Genomic DNA, 24,008 nt, shown 5'->3' with positions numbered 1-24,008 from the left:
GGATAGGAGCCCTCCATATTGTTTGGTACACTGTGGGAAGGCACAGAATGACATAATGAGGGCTAAGCCATCGCACTTTCGCAGGATATATGTCTTCTCTATATTGAGTAGCATGTGTCGACCACGGTGTCGGTGAGCTTGGCCAGGATCTATCCTTTAGTGGAGTGGATGTTCCTGAATGAGTGTCTGTCGCGTCTCGGGGTACATTTGGGGTCAGAGAATGGCGGCGTCAGGTAGTGTTTTGCGCCTGTCCTTCGCCAGGCCATTCAAGCACGGGGATAATTGAATTAGGGATGACATTACGGGGCTAGAGCACTTGAATTCATTTGTTTGGTCAGGGAGACGTATTCATACATCCGTCGAGTCTTGAAAATGCCATGCGGCGAGCGCTGAGAGACTCCGACCAGCTCACTTTCCCTTCACTGATCTGGACGAATTATTCCGAGTATCAGCGTTCAAGAGATTTGACTGCCATGTGCCTTAACACCAGCCGACTTGTGGACATGCCAGGGCTGAGATCGATCAGAGAAAGCCCCAGGTTCATTCGGCTCTACGGAAATGAACGCCTGGTATTTCCAGTCGACTCCAAAGATAGCGATAGATTCATTGTCCGTGCACAAGCCTTGGGCCGGTGAATTGCCGGGCGTGCAATTGCTCTGAGAGGGTGAGAACCTCCTACACTCAGCCTATCTGTATAATTATATTACACTTCGAAATGACATCAAGATCGTTATCAAAGATCGGGTGGATGAACCATGTGGGTCAAGGCGAGAATTGAATATCGTTCGTTTCATTGAACTGCAGAAGGACTATCTCCAGACCCTTGAACGGGACTTTGGTATATGCAAGAAACGGGGTTATACTGACGCCATATCACTCCACCGTCTGGACTGCAACTAACGTTGCCAACCATGAAACACGACGGATGAACTCGAATTTGGTTGCGCGACATGAGTGACCTACTCAAGCACTAAGGGATTTTAGTTACCAGTCTGCTTACGAGTGGCTTAACTCCGAGCGTAAAGTTCCAGCTCCACCTACGTACGGTCGCAACTAGAGATGCCAGGTCCGTTCCAGATGCAGACGTGCGCAATAAGCCAGCGTGGCCTTAACATCGCGAGGACTGTAGGAAGGGCATCCGGGAATAGGAACAGGCATCTCTATCCACCCGGAATGGTTCATAGACCGGCGGAGGCATCTAGGGCCCGCGACCTAGACCTGGTCAACTCTGAGCCCAGAGTATTGGCATCCCGAAGATTTCCGATGGGCAACGGATCTCCTGATGCAAAGGGAATGCAAAAGGTCCGAAGATCGGTTCAATTTGGTGAGTACTCGATCACTAGTGCTCATGGAATATTCTCTCCCGGAGAACCGTGCCAGCCAGCCAGCCCTAAGTACCACGGAAAAAGAATCCACCACGACCGACGAGAAGTATACATGCTCGATGAACATAAATCAAGTAGACAATGGAAGAGCATGATGTAGGAGCTATCTACGCCACAAGCAATAGGGGGGCTCTCTGGTCGAAACGACGAGTTTGCCCCCTTCTCGCCGTGGCGAATTCTGGGCGAACGCTCGGCTTTTCGGCTCGCTTAAAGTCTGGGGCAAGTGCCGGATCCCACGCAGATACGATATGATGATTAGATGAAGGCACACTTGCATCTCACCCAGAAATACGTCTGGAGTCTGGGTACCAGACGTTCTTCCATCGCCAACGTCCTCCCCGCGTGAGGGTCGCCTCCCGGGCTCAGAAGGGAATGAACCAGGCACGATATATGCCAAGGGGCCAGGGCATTTGAGCCGGGAAAGAGTTTAGACTCGTCGGCTGTGATTTTACCGAGAGGACCCATATTTCTATCTTCTAGCCCTAGCGGAGGAGCCGGCGATGGAATCCAGCTATCAATCCGATTCCCCGTCTCTGAGTGGCTGCTGGGATTTATTTCGACAAAACGTATTTGCAAACCAATTCCAGAAAATAGTTAAAACTGCATTCTTATCTTGCCAAGCGGCCCCACACCGATGCAGCGACGTCGGATTGCCGAGTTGTCGCATCCCTAGACATCCGTGCAGGTCTCTTTCCGAGACGACTCGGAGGCTCTACTCGTCCTGCTGCCATCGCGTAGTCTCTAACCGAGTCTGACAGGAGCTATCTTCTAGCTTCCTGCCAGAGGATTAAAATGTAGTCTTATCTCCCCCTGTTCCCTTCGTTCTTATCTTTGAATCACACCCAGTTGAGTAAGGGTGAGCGATTCGATTACTGGCCAGTTGCAAAACATGGTGGTGCCCTATCTCCCTGAATACGAGGGACATGACCCGCAAAGCAAATTGACTCCTGCGGTTGCTCCCTTCGCTGGACGACTGGGAGGGAATCAGGATTTTGTAGTCGATCGCAGTGATCCGCGCAATGAGAAGGTCCTGGAGAAGGTGCCGGACGCGGCGCCCTGGATGTCGTTGAGCGAAATCTTGGACCTGCGTGGATTTTTGAGTTTGGATCTGTGGAAGTTTGCCTGTCTGGAATGCATTGGTGCGTTTTTGAATCTTATCTTGGACCCTTGCAGTAGTGAACGTTCAACTAATTTGGGTCCCCCCCTGCCAGCCAGTATGATGAACGTCTTTATCTCCGCATGGGTCACCCTGCACGCTCCCGCCGCCGTCGAAGCCCCCAAAACCGAAGTTGGCATCTACCACACGCTGACCTTCTTTTCGCCCCTGTTCGGCGGGATCACCAATCTCCTGCTGACGCCGTTGCTCATTTATACCTTTGCGCCGTCGAGCGGCGGCCACATTAGTCCCACCATCACTCTCGCCACGCTGTTCGCGCGGATCATCTCGCTCCCTCGGGCCATCTTATATATGGCAGGCCAGACCCTTGGGGGCGCGCTAGCGGGATTCGCCATTCACACGGCCTACGGATCCCGGGATTTCACCGTCGGAGGTTGCCATGTGGACACCTCCCTAGTGCCGGTGAACGCCGCCCTCATTATCGAGTTCTTCGCCTGCTTAGTGTTGATCTTCCTCGCGTTCGGCGTGGCCCTGGATCCCCGTCAAGCGAAGATCTTCGGGCATGCCGCGGGGCCTTGGTTGGTTGGTGTCGTCCTGGGAGTGGTCTGTTGGGCGACGGCCTTCACGCGGCCGGGGTATATTGGAGCCAGTAAGCTTGACCGGCGAGGACCGCCAGGGAAGGATCGTACTAACAGGTTGATGATCAGGTCTCAATCCCGCCCGTTGCTTTGGCGTTTATGTCGCATCGGAGTTCCCCGGCTATCATTGGGTGCACTGGGTATGTTCTCTTCCGGCGATCTTCCATGAGGCTGTATACTGACGAGCGAATCTGCAGGTGGCGCCTCTCGCTGCGGCCGTAGCCCATGGTCTTGTATATCTCATTGATCCTCTCTGGAGTGATCCCCGATAATATGTATATTAGGGTTTTGTATATAGTAATAACCAGTTGAAGTACAGCGTTTTTTTTTTCTCCAGATACGCCCCACCGGTTCTAGGGTCCGAAGAACGAGTCTGGGCACGCATTAAATAGAACTCTCTAAGGCGCTGATGGTAAAATTCTCGACTGGCAGATTGGTATTTCATTTTCCACGAACAATACTAGTGGCTTCCATTGGTATACGAGCGGAAGAACGAAGTCGCGAATGATGCCTTATTTTCGGATTCCCGGTATCTCTCTGCGAACGGACACCAAGAGTATAAGGAATAAATGAAAAACCAAGGCCAAACTCATTTCGCTTTGAAAATTGAAGCAAATGAGATTCGGGGTTGTAGCGAGTATGTAGCCAGTCAATCACAGGTTTTACGAGTATAACATACATGGCGTGTCTCGCAAGGGAGAGACGGCCCTTCACCGAATTTCCCACTGAATGGGTTTTCTGTTCAATATATATATGCTCAGGCGGGTTACTGCATTTCTTAAACTGCAGTATTTCCTTCAATTTCGTGATTTGTTTTTCTTTGTCTTTCTTCGTAGGTCGCAAGCAAGTATATACGGCTGAAACGGGCGCCACCAAGAAGTTCGTCCAGGATTCATAGATGAGATACGCCTACCCCAGTACCCCATGCACGAAATCCATTGTCTTGCTAGGTTCTTTTTTTAGATTAGAGCCTATTGCCAAGAATCCCCATGGGATCCTCATTCGTCAACCTCAGTCTCGCAAGTGGACCCGTTCGAGGCTTGGAGAGAATACGAGTACGAGCTTCAATGCCACACGGTAGCCTGATCAACAGGGACTTTCTCGTCGCATATGTCGCTGCTGTAGTGTAACTGTTATGCAACTCACTCAGACTCAGGTACATGAAAAGGCCATTTGGAGGTCTTACGCCAGTGGTTACGGTTGCAGTGGGGAAATAATTCAATCATCCGGAAAGCTGCAACGCGATGTCGTCCGCTGCGAATCCCAGCATACTCGAGCCCCATTGCCCTTTAGAAGACAACCCGCCCAGTTACTCTGCGATTCAATCTACCGAGCCGTCGCCTGGTTTGCTTCCGCCAGGGTCCGGCCTATATACTACGGTCGGGCAGAGTCGATATCATGGCTCCACAGCTTCGCTAGCCCTGAGCCAGTCTGACCAAGGCACCAACGAAGGGAAACGTAGACTACTCCTGGTTTACATCCATGGGTTCATTGGATCCGAAGAAAGCTTCCATGACTTTCCCAAACATGTTCATGATCTTTTAACAATATCGTTACGTGAGACCCATGTGGTCTATACGAAGATCTATCCTCGGTATAAGACTCGAGGACCGGTGCATATAGCCCGAGACAATTTTAGCCAATGGTGAGATAACCGGGCGAGTCCATCTAATCGTATCTGAAATATACTGAGCATTCCCAGGCTTTCGCCCCATGAAGCTCCAGATGTAGATGTTGTTCTCTTGGGTCACAGCCTGGGAGGCATCGTCGGCGCAGAGGTTGCACTGATGCCAGCACAGTCTGGAACCCGGCGTGTGCCGGACACGACGTTGAACCATCGGATATTGGGACTAGTCAACTTTGATGTGCCTTTCTTTGGCCTTCATCCTCGCGTGGTCACCACTGGCATTGGGAGACTTTTCCGCCACAAACCAGACGAAACGAGCAACACCATCGATTCGATTGCATCCATAAATGAGGGCATCTATAGCCCAGACACGACGTTCAACCCAGCCTTTCAGAATGACGTGAAGCTAACGCGATGGACTGGCTGGGATGGCGCATGGCATTTCGTTTCGAAATACTCACATCACTTATCGAGGTCCATTCTGCAGTATGCTTATTCGTATTATGACCACGCTGGATGTATGAACAACTACCCTGAGCTCTTCAAGCGACATAAACAGCTCATGAAGCTGGAGGCGATCGATGAGTTAAGCCAAGATTACCAGGCTCAGAGCCGTGGTGCCTCACGAGTCCGATTCGTGAATTACTTCACGAAGAGTACGGGGACAGTAAGAGCAGGTGGAACAGACCACTCAGTTCCAACTCACATAGTCAAGAATGAGGACCTTCATAAACCGGATTGGGAAGCAAGCTTGAACGATGCAACGAATATGCTCGAAGTGGACCACACACCCGGCCATGCTCGGCGGAAATCAGCACCACATTGTTTGGTTGGTTCTGCTGGGTTATTGGGGAGAAAGGAGGATATACGTCCTAAATCAAGTGGTGCCCAGCATTCATCATTGCATTTAGAGTCTTCTGTGGCGACGGTTATGCAAAGCACCGTAGCGGATGGCCAACATGAGAACCCTAAAATGGGCCGTGAGATCTCCAATAAGTCCCAGGCAGCAGCCCGCCGGCAGTTCTGCTACCTTCCGAAAGATATATCCCATGGCAAAGAGCACCTGTGGATCCCAGTGCAGATGGAGGGCATCGACGAGATCACGGCTCATCAGTCAATGTTTCTTCCGCGGGGCACATACTATGACAAGCTTGTTGGAGATACAGTAGCGCTCATTGAAGGCTGGATAAGCGATGATCTGACGAAACGAACTATTTTAGATGGTGGCTTTTGTAAATAGATGTGCTATGGAACTATAGTTAGCCTCTGTTGGATACCCCTTGCGATTCACATACTTTCTTAATCCTACTCTCTGTGCTAGTTTCTCTTCCACATATTCATTCTTCTAATTTTCTTGGTGCATGAGTATAGCGCCTGGCAACGTAGTGTTTCGATCATATAATGTCAGGAGATAGGCCAGGAACAGGCATTCCTACTGCGACCTGAAAAGTGGCAATGGTAGGATGAGGATATCAATTTCATGTATCCAACTTCATAAATACAATAACTACGCGGAACGGAAATCGTATGATCACGCATGGGCAGGAGGAGCAGCACCCTCAGCAAAGACATCATTGACTCCTGTCACCACCCCAAGATTGCCGTCCCGATTAACTCCTAGCCATTCCCGGAGCTGAGGACTCAGGGTCTTCTTCGTTTCCTCCGACAGCCCAACACCCCAGTTCACCTGGCCTCTTAGGAACGGGGCATTATAAGCCCCGAACAAAAGCGCCCGCTCTTTATCCTGAGTGATATTGCAACCGGACGTGTGCCAGAGGCGCCCATCCATCACGATGATCGACCCAGCCTTGGCCTCAAATGGCACCAGGAGCTTCCTTGCCTCCTCATCTGAGGGCACCTCCGCCTTGGTCTTCCAATGGTGGCTCCCGGGGATGTACAAAGTGGCGCCGTTCTCGTAGTAAACATCATGCAAACACCAGATCACGTTCAAACCCCAAGTCGACAACCAGGGATCGGGGCACTGTAGGGAGAGATCGGAGTGTAGGCCCATGGACTTGGATCCGGGCAGTGCAATGTTCGCTGTGAAGTTGGAGACAAGGAAGTTTTGGCCCAGTGCGGACTGAACCATCTCCACAGCGACAGGGTGTGAGATTAGCTCGCGAAAGATAGGATCCAGTTCCATCAGGTAGAATATACGGACGTTGCTGGAGTTGGGATCCAGCCAGTCCAGGTAGGTTGGATCGCCTCGCCGCTCACTCTCTTCCTTTGCCTTCCAAAGGCGATCAACGACCTCTGTTGCTTTTTCGGCATCGATCACATTAGGGACGACGGCCCATCCGTCCTGCTTGAATTTGGCTTTCGCTTCTGCGAGCTGTTGGGCACTCACTGCACTGGGAGCCATGGCTTGTCCGATAGTAAAGTAGTTCAGGATTTACAGGAAAGTGAAAAAAAAAAAGAAAAAAAACAAACCTATAAGATTTTCCAGGGAAGGGAAACAGCCAAGACTGAAGTGGTGATGGGGTCTTCAGGGTTATTAACAGCGTATCTATGCGTTCAACACAGCATGCATCCCGTTCAAATGCCGAGAGCCCTAGCCAATGATTGTGCCTAAAGATGAACTAGAAAGCTTTCTAGGCATCAGGTGGACCAGCATTACTCGGGGGTGATTGGATGTCTATCGTCTAGCTTTCCCAATAAAGCCTCCTTCGAATCCAGGGGTGTCGTTAGGCCGATACCCAAAGCTGTCACTTACATGCCAAGTAATTCGAAACTGGTTTGTGTCTGCCGGACTATCAAAATACCCCGGAGATCATTCGGCTCGTGGAGATGACATGCAATAGTCGAGTGAAAGGCGTGGCCGGACATTATACGTTCGTTGACCAGAGTTTTGGGAACATTACAGCAGCGACTTTCAGAGAGATTCGTTGTGTTCAGATCACATAGAGCATGGAGTATCGGATTCCTTTAGGCTCGCCTACGGTTGAAGATACTGCAGTGGACCTCAAGCCTATACAGGACCTATGCCTAGGGTGTCAACCTTAACAACACTCCATGACTAGAGGCTAACTCTATTTAACACCCTTGCCTCGCCAAACCAAAGTACACAGAAGCTACACAGTATTATTACCACTGTGGTGACCAAGGTTGCGGGGAGAAGCTTTAATGACCCTGGAAAGTGGGTTCGGTGAAGCTAGCCATGGCTCAGTGCATCCTTTTAAAAAATATTGATATGATAGCCGGTGGACCTTGATGGGTTTGCGGCCTTATCAGACTATATTAAGGTCCACTTCATCTAGGATCTTGATCCTTCCATACAGTACTTTCGTATGCGGACTAGATGGCATCCAGGTAGTATACAGGTCACAGATTACTGTGGATAATAAGGATCAATAATGTGGCCACCGACGCGGCTCAGTCTTTCTCCTCAAACTAGGGTTCATGCTCAAGGGACAATATGCCATTAGAACAACTAGGTTATTGAATAGTCAACGTCTCGGCGAGTATAGCATTCCGGCATCACCCAGACCATCTTCATTCAAGACCGTTAATTGTTGTTTTTCACACAATTCGATTGTCTTTGATATGCCACCTCAACGACTGGTCCGCCCATTGCCCAGTCCAGAAGATAGGGTCAGTTGTCAGTTGGCGTAGATGCATGAGGATGCAGATCATCTCCTACAGAAGCTAGCAAGCCGTTACCCAAATCTCTGTGCCGTCTTCCAAGGGCGGCAAACTTCCGAGTGTGCTATCTTTGCACGCCAGGGGAGGCCGAATGAAGACCGCGAATATCCCGTGTGGACCCTATCTAGGAACAACTCCAATGAGAATATACCCCAAGTGGGGCTTGTGGAGGACGTTCAGAAAGTAGACAAAACGAATGGCGATCTCCACAGCATCGTTGCCAACGGGGAATACCCCTTCATCCTGTGTTCCATCCCAGAGTCATAGTACATACATACCGACATACAGTATCGCGGACAGAATAATTGACCCGTAGTGAAGGGCTACTGAAGCATGTAAGCGCCTTAAATCTTGAAGTGTGCCGAACTGGTCTCGTAACTCAGAAGCCGTTATTGGCTCCTTATTTTGCTGGTGGACTTTGGAACAGTAAACGTGAGTGAGAATTCTTTGAGGCCAGGCCTCTCGTTGGTCGCCTACTCCGGTTGAATGCCTTGAGAGAAGCAAAGTGGGCATAGGGGCTACTTACGACCCTATCGGAATAGAGGCAACAAAGGCCTCTGTAAGTAAAATGGGTGAGACTAGACTACTTTGAAAAAGGGAGCATCTACGCGCTAAATTCCTTGACAGGACGCTACAGTCAGCCAAACCCGAGAAGCTCCACTTCATCGATGATCCAGCCCTAGTTGGTTCACTCTCCTATGCAGGATCAAATGCCGGTGGGACGTGGAAAATGAGCAGGAAGCAGAGAGAGAAAAAGAGGCAACGAGATGCCCGTGGTTATCCAACATTATATATCTGGCAGTGCGATTCATGAGGGTTTTCAGGTGATAAGACCTTCATGGAATGGGGATCAACGAAAACTTGCAGCCTATGACTTGGGCTGTGTCGATGCCATTCGTAGTCATCACCAGCTTGTCGTGTCTCCTTCGAATATACTCTCGCCTTTGCCTCTCCAAATCTTTTGGCGCCGACGACTGGTTTATGGTAGCTGCGAGTGTTGGTTTGTCTTCCTTTTCATTGAAGACTTATTACTGACAGTGGTAGATAACGTGGCTCGTCAACCAGGGCATCTTGGGGCAGATGATTAGGCTCGGAGGGGGAAAGTAAGTCGATCGTTCTTGAGGATAGGTGCTTGTCATACTCACAGACCCTCTTTATAATTATAGACAGGATAAAGACGTTCCACCCGAGAACTTGCTAAAGATTGTGACGGTAAGTCGGCCATGATGAGTCGTACATCCCACTCGCTGACCCATCTGAAAGCTTCTCTTCGTCATTGAATTCGTGTATATCTTCTGCCAATGGCTGATCAAAATGTCCTTTTTGACCTTCTATCTTCGAGTATTGAGTATCTCGCCATTGTACAAACGGACCATATATGGAGTGATGGCCTTTACCTCGGCGCAGACCTTGGCGGTTCTGCTTTTTTACGGGCTGCAATGTCTCCCGTTGGATGCCTTCTTCCATCCGGAGGCCCATCCGAATGCGAAGTGTATCCCCACGGCAGTAACGCTGTACTTTCCTGCAAGCATGGTGAGCTGAAACAATATCCGGAAAAGTTGCCGTCTAGGCTCGGAGTTCTGATAGCCTCGCACCTCATAGAACGTCTTGACTGATCTCCTCATCTACATTCTGCCGATATATCCCCTATGGACCCTACAGATGTCTGCACGCCGACGAGTGGGACTGATTGCCTGTTTTACCGTCGGTGGGAGCACAATTCTGGTGTCCCTTCTCCGCTTCATCGTCCTTGTGCAACTGGCCAGCGGCTCCAGGACCTTTTACGTCTACGGCTCCGTTGCGATCGTCACGACAATTGAGCTCTGCACGGCGATCATGACAGCCAATATGCCCTCCCTCCGATCGGTCTGGAGGACACATGTTTCAGGAACTTTGTACGGCTCAAGCGGTCGGAAGCCATCTTCGTACGAACTGGGAACGACTTCGAAAGCCCGCGGAAATCGGAAGATGATCAAAGGCAGCATTGTCCAGAGACTGAAACAAGGCGCTACCAACATTTCACACGCAGACTCGGAGGAGGAGCTTTGCCACAATCGTGGGGGGGACATTGTTGTCAGCACTCAGGTTAATGTGAGCAGCGTAGCAGATACCGGTGCTAATAGTCCGCGATTACCGGCGTCATACTACAAGCTCAGGTCGACTTGATAGCGGCTGATACAATGGTGCTAATTTGTACGCCAGATAGTACGGCTGATCAAAGCCTTGACTCCATCAATTCTCATGTTGCAAACACGTAGACGGTAGAGGAACCCAGAGCAGGTAATTAGGGTTTTGAGGGAAATTGTACCTCTGGCCTGCAACACTCGGACTGTTCGGTTCAGCGATATACCTTGCACAGTGGGCCCAGTAACCAGGGTAACGCCCCTGAAATAGCTGTTCTGAGTGTTTCCTCTGCTTGAAAAGCATGCTGAAAAAAAAAAAAAAATCGACACCCGGCTGGATGTAAGTTGCAGGGAGACAAGTCGAATTAATGTAGCCTCAGATACGGCGTCTTGAAGATCAACGGTCGGTTATCCATGTTCGGAGATTCCTGATTTTTCAAGGGTCGCATTCCTAGTACTTGTCTTGGGATGCTCTGATGGTCCGGTGGAGCCATGCTTTTCTCATCTTGCGGTCGGAAGCCCGTGCGGGAAAAAGTGATCGTCGCATGCATCGGTTAATAGGCATGGATGGCTATCCGAGTGTCAATGCAACCGTCTCTGTCTCCGCACTTTAAAGGGAGTTGCCATCCTCTCGAGTTCAAGTCAATCAATCAGATGATGCGAGATTGATCAGGGTTACAGCGAGATGTCTCACTATATCTGCCCCTGAATCAATCGTGTCCACCAATCGGCGAATCTGCATATCAACGGGATGCGAAGCCGACGTGCGCTTATGCAGGTCGGACACTGGGCAATTTCCCCTCAGGAAAACTACCCTAATGGAACCCAGCCATGATGTCAAGTGTTGCCTGGGGGCGGGTTCAACCCCGTATCGTCAGGGGAAGCATATTTGAATGTGGCGTGCGCTCTGAGTGACGGGCGTAAAATGCTTTACTCGTCGCCATCTGCGCAATGGGGTTGTTGCGCTTCTATACGTCGCTGGCACTGATCTCCGCCTCGGCCTTCCTCGTCCGGGGTCAGAGTGATGATCTAGGCCTAGCGAATGGTTATACCAATCTGAAGACCGACCACTTCGACCTTCGGCTCGTTACGGACGCCCAGATCCTAGCATCGCTCAGGCCATCCGGATCATCCTTTGACTTCTTACCGTCGGATTACTTGCCGTACCGAGCAGCCAACGGTCAGTACCATATTGGAGACATCACCTTCCGGTATCGCGCGGTGGGGGATACCGAATGGACTGCTGGTGATTCCTCACAGGCTCGAGCCGTTGTCAAGTCGCTTGACGCTGATGCGCTCGCCGCGGCCGATCTAACATCCACGTTGCCTGGCAGCTCTGCTCTACAAGTTGTTCGCCAATGGTTGGATGTCGATGGAGACTTAGGACTGAGCTTCACCCTCACGAACAAGGGCAACAGTAGCGTAGAAATCGGCAGCCTGGGCTTCCCGATTGAGTCCAACAGTATTTTTACAAATCGCACGGCGGATGAGGTTACAGCGCAATGCTCCCTCGTGGACCCGTACATTGGGCTGGACGCCGGCTATCTACAATTCACTCCGACTTCCGGACAGGGTCCAGCCTTGATTATCACCCCGTTGGTCAATACGAGCACCCCGTTCGAAGCCTGGCGCAACCTCGCGGAGGTATCTGACCAGTACACCGGGTACGGTAGCCAAACATTCGAAGGGTTCTATGAGTGGCAGATTCATTCAAAGGCATATGCGGAGAAGGAATGGGCTGAGGTGAATCCATGGAATGAGCCAACCGCACGCAGCCTCAAACCCGGCGAATCCACCACGGTAGGCCTTCGCTTCTCCGTGGTAAAGGATGGGGTGCGCGGTATTCAAAAAGCTGTCCGGGGGACAAATACCCCATTGACCATAGGAACAGGATATGTCGTTCCCCGCGACCTTACGGCACAGCTTTTCATCTTTCACTCGGCCAATGTCTCCAAGATCGTATCCGACAACGATGCCTTCGACTTTGCACGCCCTTCATCCAACTTAGTTTCCCTTTCTCCCACCGAATCAGCCTGGGGAAGGACCAAGGTCACCATCTCCTACGCGGACGGAAAAGTCCAGACAGTCCATTACTTCATCACAGACACTGCCCCGGATGTGATCTCCAAGTTGGGTGATTTCTCAACCACTGCCATGTGGTTTGACGACGAGAAGGACCCCTTCGGTCGGGCACCCTCGGTGATCACGTATGACGAGGCTACCAAAGCACAGGTGCTTCAAGAGGCGCGAGTTTGGATTGCTGGACTCATGGACGAAGGCGGCGCCATATTTCTCGCTTCCACGATGAAAGAGCACGGTCTTCCGAACGCGGCGGAGGTGGCGAAGCTGGAAGAATTTGCGTCCAAAGTGCTTTTTGGTACCATTCAAAACACCGATTTTACGGTTCGTAAGAGCGTCTTCTACTACGATCCAGAACAACTCCCGAATTATGAGTACAGCAGCAATATCGACTGGGGAAATTGGTGGTCTTGGAATAAGGATGCTTCATACTCCACTGATCGTGCGTATGACTATATCCACGTTATTGGAGCATACTGGTCATTGTATCGCGTCGGCCGCGACAACCCGACGCTTCTCAAGGTGCACTCGTGGCAGTGGTACCTGGGCCAGGCTTACAATACGACCGTGACGTGTTTTGCGACAAATTCTGCCGGAGACGGCCTGGTGGGTTACTCGCGCCTGGGCCTGATGGGAGAAACTGTTGTCGGGGAGCTTCTGGCAGACCTGCAACGTGAAGGATGGACCCAAGAGGCGGACGCAGTAGAGGCCGCCATGAAACTTCGCGCGGAAGCGTGGGACTCGCAGTCGGAACCCTTTGGAAGTGAAATGGCGTGGGATTGTACGGGTCAGGAGGGCGTTTATTACTGGAGCAAGTAAGTCACTCTTTTCTCTCTCTCTCTCTCTCTCTCTTACGCAGGATTTCCTTGCGGTATCTTCGTGCCCGGAAGTTAACAATGGCGACGAGCAAAGTTATTTCAATCTCACGCAGACAACGACGAAGACCATCAATAGCATTTTGGGCTTGATGCCGACAGTATCTCATTGGGGCTGGAATGGGAACGCCCGACGTTACTGGGATTTCATGTAGGACTCGGTTCTCCATCTGTCGTTCCACTACTAAGATCCTTTAGCTATGCCGGGAAGCTCCAGCGGATTGAGCGCATGATTCATCATTATGGTTCCAGCCTCAACGCATTGCCTCTTCTCGCTGAGTTTCGACAAAATCCGACTGATACTCATCTCCTCCGGGTTGGTTACGGCGGCATCACTGGCCCGTTAAGCAATATCCGGGAGGACGGCTCGATGTACAACGCGTTCCACTCATTTCCCGATACTCTCAAGGGCGACGACTATTCCGGAGACTACGGTCCTAACTTCCTCGGAATGATGCTGGGCGCTGGTACATACATCGTCGACGACCCTGACGTCGGCATCATAGCATACGGCGGCAATCTGTCCGTGGAGAGCGACACAGTGACCGTGCAACCGCGTGATGCCGTCCGGCGACGTGTATATGTTGCGTCAATGGGTGTCTACGTCACGATAAATGCTGGCCAAATCGAGGAATTCTCATTTTCCGTAACTCGACCAAACTCTCTGGAACTGAAGCTTATCGGAGGGACATCCAATGCGACCACGGCGATCGTATGGGTTGAGAATCCTGGTACAAACGACGCGTACGCAGTCACAGCCAGCGGGGACCAGACAAGGGGAGGTGTGGCGGTTGATCTATCAGGAGGCTCCGCGACTGTCACGGTGGCCAGGCAGTAACTTAGACTGGTTGGAGAGGCCTGCTGTGTTGTAAGCCTTAGAAGGTGATGAAGGGATAGCACTATCAAGTAGCTTTAAAGAACAATCACACTAGATCGCCGCAGACTCTCCCATCTATCGCCGCACCCGTATGTTGTGATTCGTAGCTCTATGCTCTCAGCATTGGCTGTGCGATCACAGCAATGCGCAACAAGTGTGGGCGCTAAGGACGGCGCACTCTCGGTCACATTCCTTCCTGCCTGGGGCAACAACCACGCGATGCACCGCCACTTGTCGCTGCCACAAACAAGAGTCACGCGTCAGCAAACAAGATATCAAACGAAATACAATCTCATTGACAAGTAGATTCTTACACTTCTGACATGGTTCTCCAAGATAGGAATCCTAGGGCAATGCAATTGATTTGCTACGACAAGTCCACACATCTGTGAAGGTCCTTCAATAACCATACTCAGATATATATATCTTGCAGCACACGGGCCGCGTACTCCCTGGAGAAACTTCCCTCGCAATGTCACGATAACGTATGTGGATAATAGACCGAAGGACAGCTATAGTTATCTATCTATTTGAGCTTCTTGAGCTCCCTCTACCATGTAATCCTTACTGTCGTCACGTTTTACCTATATCCCACCTCCATCAATGAGAAATCTCTCCGGAATTTTATTGGTGGACTTGGGAAAAGCCGAACCCCTAGAGATGGAAATTGAGACTTGCAGAGGTTGTTTCATGACTCGGTTAGTACCTGGTCCCGTCGGTTAATTTGGCTCTTCTTCCCAGTCCTTCTCGGAGGCCAGTCCGTGTGAAACGATGGGTAGAAGCTGTATAAAGTTTGGAACTAAGTACTGCTCAGCACGTCAGACCAAAGGCACGGCCTCTGGCGCCTTACAAACAATGCTTCTGCTGCTGATCAAGTTGGCGTTTTGCGTGGCTACGGTGACAGCACAGGTAGATAGCTCTTCACCGTTCTCATTTACTTCAAATGGCAATCCGATCTTGTCCAATGGGTCGTGGTACTCCGGCGACCCTGCTCCGTTAGTCGTCAATGACACGCTGTATATTATCACGGGACGCGACAGCGCACCTCCGGATGAGAATGCCTTCGTGATGAACCAATGGGGGATGCTCGTCTCATCATCCGCAAAGCCAGAGGGGGGTGCGTGGACGTTGGATCCCGACGTCGCAGACCCTCAGGTAGTGTTTGCATGGGCCGCATCTGGCAGTGCGTATGCGGCGCAAGTGGTCCAAGGTCATGATGGCCGGTTTTACTTGTACGCCCCGGTGACCCAGGCCGATAGCACCAATGAAGATGCATTTGCGATCGGCGTGGCCGTCTCGGACTCTCCAACGGGCCCTTTCCAGGATGCTCACCCCTCGGGCCCGATCATCTCCCAGTCGGTTCCACCACCCGGCAATACCATCCAGAACATCGATCCAACCGTGCTTGTCGATGACGATGGACACGTGTATATCTACTTCGGAACTTTTGGGCAGCTTCTTGGTTACCAACTAGACCCGGATATGGTTACAGTGACATCGAATGTTACGCAAGTGACCAGCCTGACGGGTTACTTTGAGGCGCCCTGGTTGATGAAGAGGCAGGATGTGTACTACATGTTGTTTGCAGCAAACAATGCTGGGTCTGATTCACCCTGTACACCAACCTCGTATCACGCCTGTATCGCCTACGGAACCGCGTCGTCTCCAATGGGCCCCTGGACGTTCCAGGATGTAATTCTCCCGATTGTATCCTCAACTACTTCTCACCCAGGAGCAGTCGAATGGAATGATGAATGGTATCTAGTGTACCACACGGCCGACGCCATTGGAGGAGGTCACTTTCGCCGTAGTGTTGCCTTTGATAAGCTCACCTGGGACGATAGCCAAACCCCCGCCAAAATCAATGTTGTGCAACAGACCTTCGGGCCTAAACCGCCAGTCCCGCCCACTTACAATGTGGCACCCCAGGCGGTAGCAAGTTCTGCAAACCCGACGCCGATTCAGTATTGGGCACAGGCCTTGAATGATGGGATCATTCGAGCGAACCCTTTACCACCAGACTATTGGAGCTCCTACGAGGCAACAGACTCACCCCAAATAAGCACGCTCGTTTATTCTTGGAATGGAACGGTCCAGCTTAATGGTACATCTATGGCGTTCTTCGCTGACCATGCTGCTGGGGCTAATGAAGGTGTTGCGCCTCCCCAGGAATGGTACATCGAATACAAGGACGGTTCTGGTACGTGGCAACGGGCTGCAAATACCTCATCGTATCCCCTGGAAGTGACCGATACGCCCAACGTGGTGGCGTTTGAAACGGTGGATACTGTCGCAATCCGCGCAATCTTAGTCGCGTCCGGTGCTCAGGGACAATATGCCGGTGTTGGCGTGAAAGAATGGGAGGCTTTGTCAACCACCCTGCATTCGTATTGAATGGAGGTTGTGGGTTGTTGAACATTAGTGTACATAGTCAAAAGCATAGTCCGGGATCTTAACCAGTACTATGAGTATCGGAATCTGGCATGATGCCTTCTACATTCCCATCATTCACAGCACAGGGTAATGTCGTGCTTTACATCCCTGTCGAGACTGGTGGAACAAAGCCGCCTTCGCTGCGCAAGGAGCGGTCAATGAGACCATCCTCTTGTCGTTTTGCTAATTTTGTAAGAGCTTGATGTCAGGATAAGCTTTGTCATCAGTGTGTTTTATCCCTTAATAAATGCTTCGTAGGCATGTCATTTAGGTCTGAACCTTTTATTGGTTGAGTGGCTTGGGCAATGGATGGATGCTTGACGATAGTATCCCCGAACCAGTCACTGTGGATAACCATTATAGACTCAGTCTAATTGTACTGTATCCATCAGGTACGTAAGTGCCTGTAGCAAAAGAAGGAGAAAAAAAATCTTAGACCAGAACAACCGGAACTCAAGGTCAGTCCATGAGTTTTGAACAGCCTCAGCCGCTTCTCCTCGTGTAAGCACTACCACAAGGTTTTGGGCCCACTCCAGTGGAGTGGAGCCTTTTGACAAAATACACATAGTACGGAGTACACAGTAGATCGGAGTATCTCCTCTCGGGATGTATGTTGGGAACTTAGGACGACCAGCCGATGTACGGAGTTAGGGCAGATCGGTAGTGTGCGTTCCGTACCATGCAGGAGGCGCTGTCATAGTTTCTTGGCAGCACACGCTTATACGGGCGTTCTCCAATAGACTAATAGACTCCAGGTGGTGAGTCTAGAGCTCGTCGCTTTTGGAGTCATAGTCAGTAATACCGTGTTTCATCTAGACATACGTAACACCCTATCGGCGGCGTTGGCTATGCTGAGAGACCCCCTAGGCTCGTTCAATAAATCACGCCTTCTAGAATGTCTCTCCGATCATACTACAATGTGGATAGATTGATATCCACGTTAATAATTAACCATAACAGCAATAACGGGAGAGTCTGCGCCAACAGGGAGATAACAGGGACGGGCCTGCTCTCTCATTGGAAGAGCGTATATTAAATGGTAGATTAAGCTTAAAAGATCAAGCCCGAGTCAGCTCTACTTCTTGTCAATTGATGGATCATCCCACAGCGGAAATTGCATGGTTCCTTCAGGCTTTGAGATAGTAGCTTGGTTGGGGCGGATGTGGACCAGCCCTAAATGGGACCTCATGGCAAGAAAAATTCTCCGACAAATGTCCACGATCATCGCCAAACTTAACTCTCTGCAACCAAGATCGCTCGCGATTTCCCGGCGAACATGTTCTGCATGGCAGATACCCTCTGAATAACTGGCCCGCAAGAATTGATCATGATTTTCCACCCCCAGGAGAAGAGCTTGAGAAATGAAGGTGACCGATTTTTAATTTACTAGTGCTGGAGCTGCCGCGTCATGCATTTTCCCCTATCGGACAACCTTGGATTCCACCAATGAACCAGCACAATATGTGCCAGAGAAACACCCATCTACTTGAAACCACCATATCAAACAGTGTGAGCCCCAATGCCGAACCGACATTTTACCGGTTGGCCGTGGTGGAGTTGTTTCACTGATGCTGACGATCACCTACCCAAACCAACGTAGACTCCGGAGAGATCGGCAAGGGCTTCACCATGTATAGTGACTGATCCATCCCGGCGGTGATTCGTTCATTCATCCTTTTCCCTGGATGTGGAGGCTGTTCGAGATTAACTCTCTGTTGTGTACTGTGTACTAATCTCCCCGCCCACTATGAGAGTCCCTAACAAGACCGAATCCAAAACGGTGCTGGAGAAAATCAGGTATAAGAATGAGTTCTGCTGGTCTGAAAGCCTTTTGGTTCTCCTGCTCAACACACGCAATCTCACTTTTGTCATTCTTTGCTTTCCTTTGTCTCTGTTCTTGTCACTCTTTCTTTAATACCATCTCAAACCCCAACGAAAAACTTCCAGGATGAAGTACGCTGCTGTTCTCACGACCGTTGCCGCCCTCGCCTCCCAGGCCTTGGCCGCTGGTGTCTCAGGCACCGCGGAGGGCTTCGCATCTAGCGCTACCGGTGGTGGCAGTGCCACCGCCGTCTATCCCTCTACTACCGATGAGCTGGTCTCCTATCTCGGTGATGATGAGGCCCGTGTGATCGTTCTGAGCAAGACCTTTGACTTCACCAACACTGAGGGTACCACCACGGGCACTGGTTGCGCTCCTTGGGGTACTGGCTCCGCCTGTCAGGTGGCCATCAACAAGGATGACTGGTGCACCAACTACGAGTCCAGCGCTCCCTCCACCTCTGTGACTTAGTAAGTATGCTACAGGCATGGTATTGAGGGTTAGCATCTCCCTAACACGCACTAGCGATAACGCCGGCTCTCTCGGTATCACTGTCAACTCTAACAAGTCCCTGGTCGGTGAGGGCACCAAGGGTGTGATCAAGGGCAAGGGTCTCCGTATCGTCAACGGTGTCGAAAACGTCATTATCCAGTACGTTGGCCGCCAGGGTGCTCATACTCGGATGAGGAGGAGATATTGACCGGTTCCAGGAACATTGCCGTCACCGATATCAATCCCAAGTACGTCTGGGGTGGTGACGCCATCACGATCAACCAGGCCGATCTTGTCTGGGTCGACCATGTGACCGTATGCCTTCCTGATCTCATGATTTGTGTGTGGATAGGAACAAAATAACTGACAGCTCTCTAGACTGCTCGCATTGGTCGCCAGCACTACGTCCTCGGAACCGAGGCTGACAACCGCGTCACCCTCTCCAACAACTACATTGATGGAGAGTCCGACTACTCGGCCACCTGCGACGGCCACCACTACTGGAACGTCTACCTTGACGGCTCCAGCGACAAGGTTACTATGAAGGGTAACTACTTCTACAAGACCAGTGGCCGTGCCCCCAAGGTCCAGGGCAACACCTACCTGCATGCCGTCAACAACTACTGGAACGACAACTCTAACCATGCCTTCGAGATCGGCTCCGGCGGCTACGTCCTTGCTGAGGGTAACACCTTCGCCGACGTCACCGCTGCCGTCGAGAGCTCCTCCCTGCAGGGTGAGCTCTTCTCCTCCTCCAGTGATGCCGCCACCTGCAGCTCCTACATCGGCCGCGCTTGCAAGGCAAACTCGTTCACCAACTCCGGCGACCTCTCCGGCTCCACCGTCGACGTTCTTTCCAAGTTCAAGGGTGAGACCGTTGCCACCGCTGACACCGCTAGCACCGCCCCTGCCTCCAACGCTGGTCAGGGCAAGCTGTAGGTGGACGCATTTACTGGTTTCCGTATTCCTCAAGACATTAGTCGCTTGAAGCCGAAGTGGCAGTGATCGTGTTACACAGCAAGGGTTGTATGTATTTTACTGTGTAGATTAATGTCTACTTTAGCTTAATTTATATCATTCTTTCAGAATAGATTCATTGACACGCAGGGCTATTAGATCCCAAGTTTGACTGGACAGTCAGATGCTTCGGATGAAAGCACTTACATTCACGCATGGACGGACAACAATCGAAGTGTACAAGAGAATATCGGTCACTTTGACCAAAACCACCCCCACAATGCTAATCACAGGGCGATTTGCAGATGCAAACCCGTCAAGGAATACTTACAGGCGCATTTCTCTATTCTCCAGGCAAATGAAGCGTTGCGTAAGTTATAAACTTCTTTTCTGTAGACAAGTACAGGACGCAAAGGCTTGTCAGTTGTGTGCCCTTCGTCCATGTTGCCCGCCAGTGGAGTATAGCTAACTCCTTGTCATTTTTCTTCGCCGATCATTCAAGAGGTCAGTATATTCCCCTCGGACTCCGTCACGCTGCGTAGGGAGACGACATGAAGCAAGGATTCAGCGTTCTACATAGTGCTACGCAGTTAGACCATAATTCCCAGGCATCTGAAGAGATCCAGACGATCTTGCATGATGGTAACTTGTAATTCTATGTGTTTCATATACAGCATGGTTGTCAAAAGTGACTGTGGTAAGCAAAGACAGTATGTCCAGTCCAACATTAGCAAGTGCTAATTGTTAGAACTCTCCTCATTCTCCTTGTTCTTCTGGCGATTACGAGCCGCATTGCCCTCCAAGCCATATAGAACGTCCGCCGACATATTTGGAATTACCATCTCGAATGTATCGCGAACAACGGTATACTGATAATACCCGCAGCGAGCGATCGGTTGTGTTTTCTTAATATCCAGCAATCCATCCGTGAGTACTTCATCGGCGATATGAACCCCGATAACCTTTCCAATGACGATATCGACGGTCCCCATGGGTGGATTTCCTGGTAGTCGAACAGTCGTGTGGTATTCGCATTCGAACTTCACGGGCGACTCCTTTACCATCGGAACATCGACGAGTGTCGCCTGCTCCTTGGTGATATTGCACAGTTCAAATTCATCGGTCCCATAGGGGGTCTGTTCGGCCGAGATATTAACCGCTTCACGCAGATCCCAGGTTGCCAAGTTCCAGACAAATTTCCCAGTTTCTTCAGCGTTCACCACTGTGTCCTTACGCACGCCAGTGGCGGTCTGGTTGGAAGAAAACATGACATACGGCGGATCAAACGTCAGGTTATTGAACTGTGAGTATGGCGCCAGATTACATTGTCCACTTTTATTTTTGGTGGAAATCCATCCAATGGGACGAGGGACCACGCAGGCCTAGAGTGGAATCCATGTCAGCCTGGATCCCCTCAGTCTATCACCGATAAGTCAACCACCAGGTATTTTTCTTACTTTGAAAGGGTCATGGGGGAGACCATGTTCTGTAAGGCCAGGTTCGTAAAACATATTGGTGTAGAAAAAGGTAGGAGGAATATGAAGCCGTCGAGTGATCGATTCAGGGCAAGGACGGTTCTGTGTGATAGGCTGAGGACAACACTCCACGACATAGAGATACGATCATGAACGGCTTTTATAAGAGCCATCTAACGAACGTTCACGGATAAACCGGCAAAGAAGAACCTCATACTTCCTCAAGGGCTTCCTCTCACGGCAGTTGCGATGTATGGTGGAGTAAATGGTAAATGCAGTCTGGATGGATCGTCCTTGGGGCTTCGGGGCGATCGCCGAGCGTCCGAGATCCGAGCGTCCGAGTGCATTCGTCCAGCCACCACTTTTATGTTTACCGGTCATGACTCGTGAGAAATAACAATGTGATATTCGCGATGACAGTATGCAAACAACTCCTGGTATATCGAAATGAATCTATGCCCAATCAAACCCCGAAATGCAAGTTCTATCATACAAAGGTCTAGTCTATAGCTCTATGCGAATCCCGGAAGACCCATCTTGTGAACATAATCCTCCATGAGCTTGTCCTCCTGGTCAATGAAGGGCTCGACAATGGTCAACCCCCGATCAACCTCCGCCTTCAAACGGTCCCACTCATCGGACTTGCCATCGGCAGTCTCCTGTCTGTGAACGGCAGTCCCGTTGGCATGTCCATTCTCCACGCCCGTCGCGTGTCCGTTGGCCGCGCTCGTGTCGAGCAGAGGCGTGTATCCCGCAGCTTCGAACGCATCCTTAGGGGGAACCGTGTACCGACCCTTCTTGAGCACATATTTACTGATCGACACCGCCAGCAGTCTCTTTTTCTGGACCTCGCTATCGTCCTGGCTCTTCTTCGAGGATCCCTTGCCCGGCTTGAGGAAGTAGGTGATGATGTAGATCCACTTCTGGTCAAAACTGGCAACGTGCGACTTCACCTCATACTTCATGTAGGCCGGAATCTCTCTCTTGAAGTTGGTGTAGACGCTGCCGAGGATAAATCCCAGCGGACCGTTCTTTCCTTCCGACTTCAGGTTCTTCTCCAAGAGCGCGGCCCCTTTCACCACAATACTCGACATCAGAGCGGTTCGGGAGACATCGAGGTCGGAGAAGTAGGTCGAGTTGGACTTGTGCATGTTGAAATCGAGTTCCATAATGGGCGCGCGGGAGAAGATGCTGACGGGTTTCAGGATCTCGGTCGAGGGGCGAGGGGGTTGTTCGACAGCAGGGGTAATGAGGTAGCCATGTTTGAAGAAGTAGCGGTACACCCGGATCTAGCGTGTGGTCAGTGGACTCGGTTCAATTCCGCCAAATGTTCGCAAAGCATCGGATACGTACATGCCACACGATCGGTAGCGTCTTCAGGTTCAGTACGGCGAAGAAGATGGCTGCGGCTTTCCAGAAGCCAACGGACTGCCAGAGGGAGGAGAGAAAGGATTGTGCGGCCTCCATGAAGAAGAAATTAACGTATCAAAATATTAATAAAAAACAAAATCTATATATATATTAATATATAAAAAAAGAAAAAAGAAAGAAGCGACACAGGCAAAGGTAGCGCCGTCTATAAATTATATGCAATCTAGGGTCTAGCTTCAAGGGTTCCCAGAAAATGAATAGAAAAAAAAGGGAAAAGGCACCGAAGGCGTGGCCAGACCTCGGCTTATCATGAAGTGGGTCCCCCATCGAGCCAGTTAAAGAGGCCAAATCGACGCCATTCTCGATTTTCTAATCAGATTCCAGTCCCAACAACAGAACAAACAGATCTTGCATGGCCTGAGGACCGTTGGGGCAAATTGCAATGATCCGTCGCCAGGGGGTTTGTTCCATAACTCCCTCATTTAGAAGTTAGAACATAGAACCATATCCACGGCACTCATTTAGACTACGCGTATATCCGTTTCTTCTTATATTTTCGTATCGCAAAGTGTTGACTACGGAGAATAAACTACTGTTCAAGAACTTAGAAGCGAAGTCTAGTTTATCGACGATCCTTCATCCAGAATTCGGGATATTCGACCCCAGGTGGTTGCTGTATAAACCTCACCCACAATACCATCCAACACGCCGTAGACTGTACTTTATATATTAGCAGTTAATTAGTAACCGCACTTTGGTGGTCTGCCTGGGATAGAGATATGGTTAGTTTCTCTTATCTGAGATTTATTTTTGGAAATGGTTGGATAAAAGCGGGGAGAAGATATATATGTGAAAGCGGGTCGTCGGCCAACCCTCGACTACGTAGGAAATTAAGTGAATCAGTGATATGGAAGAGATTCGCTGTCTTTGTGCCAACCCCGACTGGTGTGGACTCAGATTATTCCAAGTTCTTCTACTCCGTACGAAACGGAGGTTGATTTTCTACAGTGATGTCATGGTAAGTTGACCATTCCGGCCAAGGCGGTGTGACCTTATCAGACGAATAGTCGAATACTGCTAGAGAAGTAGGACCGC

The 24,008-nt window shown here is 50.6% G+C and overlaps 8 protein-coding genes across 8 annotated transcripts; 5 read left to right on the top strand and 3 right to left on the bottom strand.

The window, feature by feature from the left end:
• Positions 1 to 2,274: 2,274 nt before the first annotated feature.
• ABOM_008709 (putative aquaporin) lies at positions 2,275 to 3,412 on the top strand (the record flags this gene model as incomplete). Its single annotated transcript, XM_022535838.1, has 3 exons — positions 2,275 to 3,151; positions 3,210 to 3,280; positions 3,338 to 3,412. 3 exons carry the CDS (start codon positions 2,275 to 2,277, stop codon positions 3,410 to 3,412), a joined length of 1,023 nt encoding a protein of 340 aa, XP_022387075.1.
• A 972-nt stretch (positions 3,413 to 4,384) lies between these two features.
• Positions 4,385 to 6,007, top strand: ABOM_008708 (uncharacterized protein; the record flags this gene model as incomplete). The annotated part of the gene is made up of 2 exons (XM_022535837.1): positions 4,385 to 4,785; positions 4,843 to 6,007. 2 exons carry the CDS (start codon positions 4,385 to 4,387, stop codon positions 6,005 to 6,007), a joined length of 1,566 nt encoding a protein of 521 aa, XP_022387074.1.
• A 291-nt stretch (positions 6,008 to 6,298) lies between these two features.
• On the bottom strand, positions 6,299 to 7,129 carry fmaF (Fe(2+)/2-oxoglutarate-dependent oxygenase fmaF; the record flags this gene model as incomplete). Its single annotated transcript, XM_022535836.1, has 1 exon — positions 6,299 to 7,129. The coding sequence occupies one exon, from the start codon at positions 7,127 to 7,129 to the stop codon at positions 6,299 to 6,301; it is 831 nt and encodes a 276-aa protein (XP_022387037.1).
• Positions 7,130 to 11,483: 4,354 nt separating this feature from the next.
• Positions 11,484 to 14,324, top strand: ABOM_008706 (uncharacterized protein; the record flags this gene model as incomplete). Its single annotated transcript, XM_022535835.1, has 2 exons — positions 11,484 to 13,426; positions 13,685 to 14,324. The coding sequence occupies 2 exons, from the start codon at positions 11,484 to 11,486 to the stop codon at positions 14,322 to 14,324; spliced, it is 2,583 nt and encodes an 860-aa protein (XP_022387036.1).
• An 894-nt stretch (positions 14,325 to 15,218) lies between these two features.
• ABOM_008705 (endo xylanase) lies at positions 15,219 to 16,757 on the top strand (the record flags this gene model as incomplete). Its single annotated transcript, XM_022535834.1, has 1 exon — positions 15,219 to 16,757. One exon carries the CDS (start codon positions 15,219 to 15,221, stop codon positions 16,755 to 16,757), a length of 1,539 nt encoding a protein of 512 aa, XP_022387035.1.
• Positions 16,758 to 18,744: 1,987 nt separating this feature from the next.
• ABOM_008704 (polysaccharide lyase family 1 protein) lies at positions 18,745 to 20,049 on the top strand (the record flags this gene model as incomplete). The annotated part of the gene is made up of 4 exons (XM_022535833.1): positions 18,745 to 19,088; positions 19,144 to 19,269; positions 19,329 to 19,425; positions 19,489 to 20,049. The coding sequence occupies 4 exons, from the start codon at positions 18,745 to 18,747 to the stop codon at positions 20,047 to 20,049; spliced, it is 1,128 nt and encodes a 375-aa protein (XP_022387034.1).
• A 755-nt stretch (positions 20,050 to 20,804) lies between these two features.
• Positions 20,805 to 21,578, bottom strand: ABOM_008703 (flavin reductase family protein; the record flags this gene model as incomplete). The annotated part of the gene is made up of 2 exons (XM_022535832.1): positions 20,805 to 21,449; positions 21,525 to 21,578. The coding sequence occupies 2 exons, from the start codon at positions 21,576 to 21,578 to the stop codon at positions 20,805 to 20,807; spliced, it is 699 nt and encodes a 232-aa protein (XP_022387078.1).
• A 476-nt stretch (positions 21,579 to 22,054) lies between these two features.
• Positions 22,055 to 23,009, bottom strand: ABOM_008702 (acyl-CoA thioesterase; the record flags this gene model as incomplete). The annotated part of the gene is made up of 2 exons (XM_022535831.1): positions 22,055 to 22,831; positions 22,896 to 23,009. 2 exons carry the CDS (start codon positions 23,007 to 23,009, stop codon positions 22,055 to 22,057), a joined length of 891 nt encoding a protein of 296 aa, XP_022387077.1.
• Positions 23,010 to 24,008: the final 999 nt, after the last annotated feature.

This window comes from Aspergillus bombycis, assembly GCF_001792695.1.
Source record: "Aspergillus bombycis strain NRRL26010 chromosome Unknown contig00072, whole genome shotgun sequence".
Classification (NCBI taxonomy): Eukaryota; Fungi; Ascomycota; class Eurotiomycetes; order Eurotiales; family Aspergillaceae; genus Aspergillus; species Aspergillus bombycis.
The sequence above is the reverse complement of the archived record's forward strand: the minus strand, read 5'-3'. Positions and strand labels throughout refer to the sequence as shown.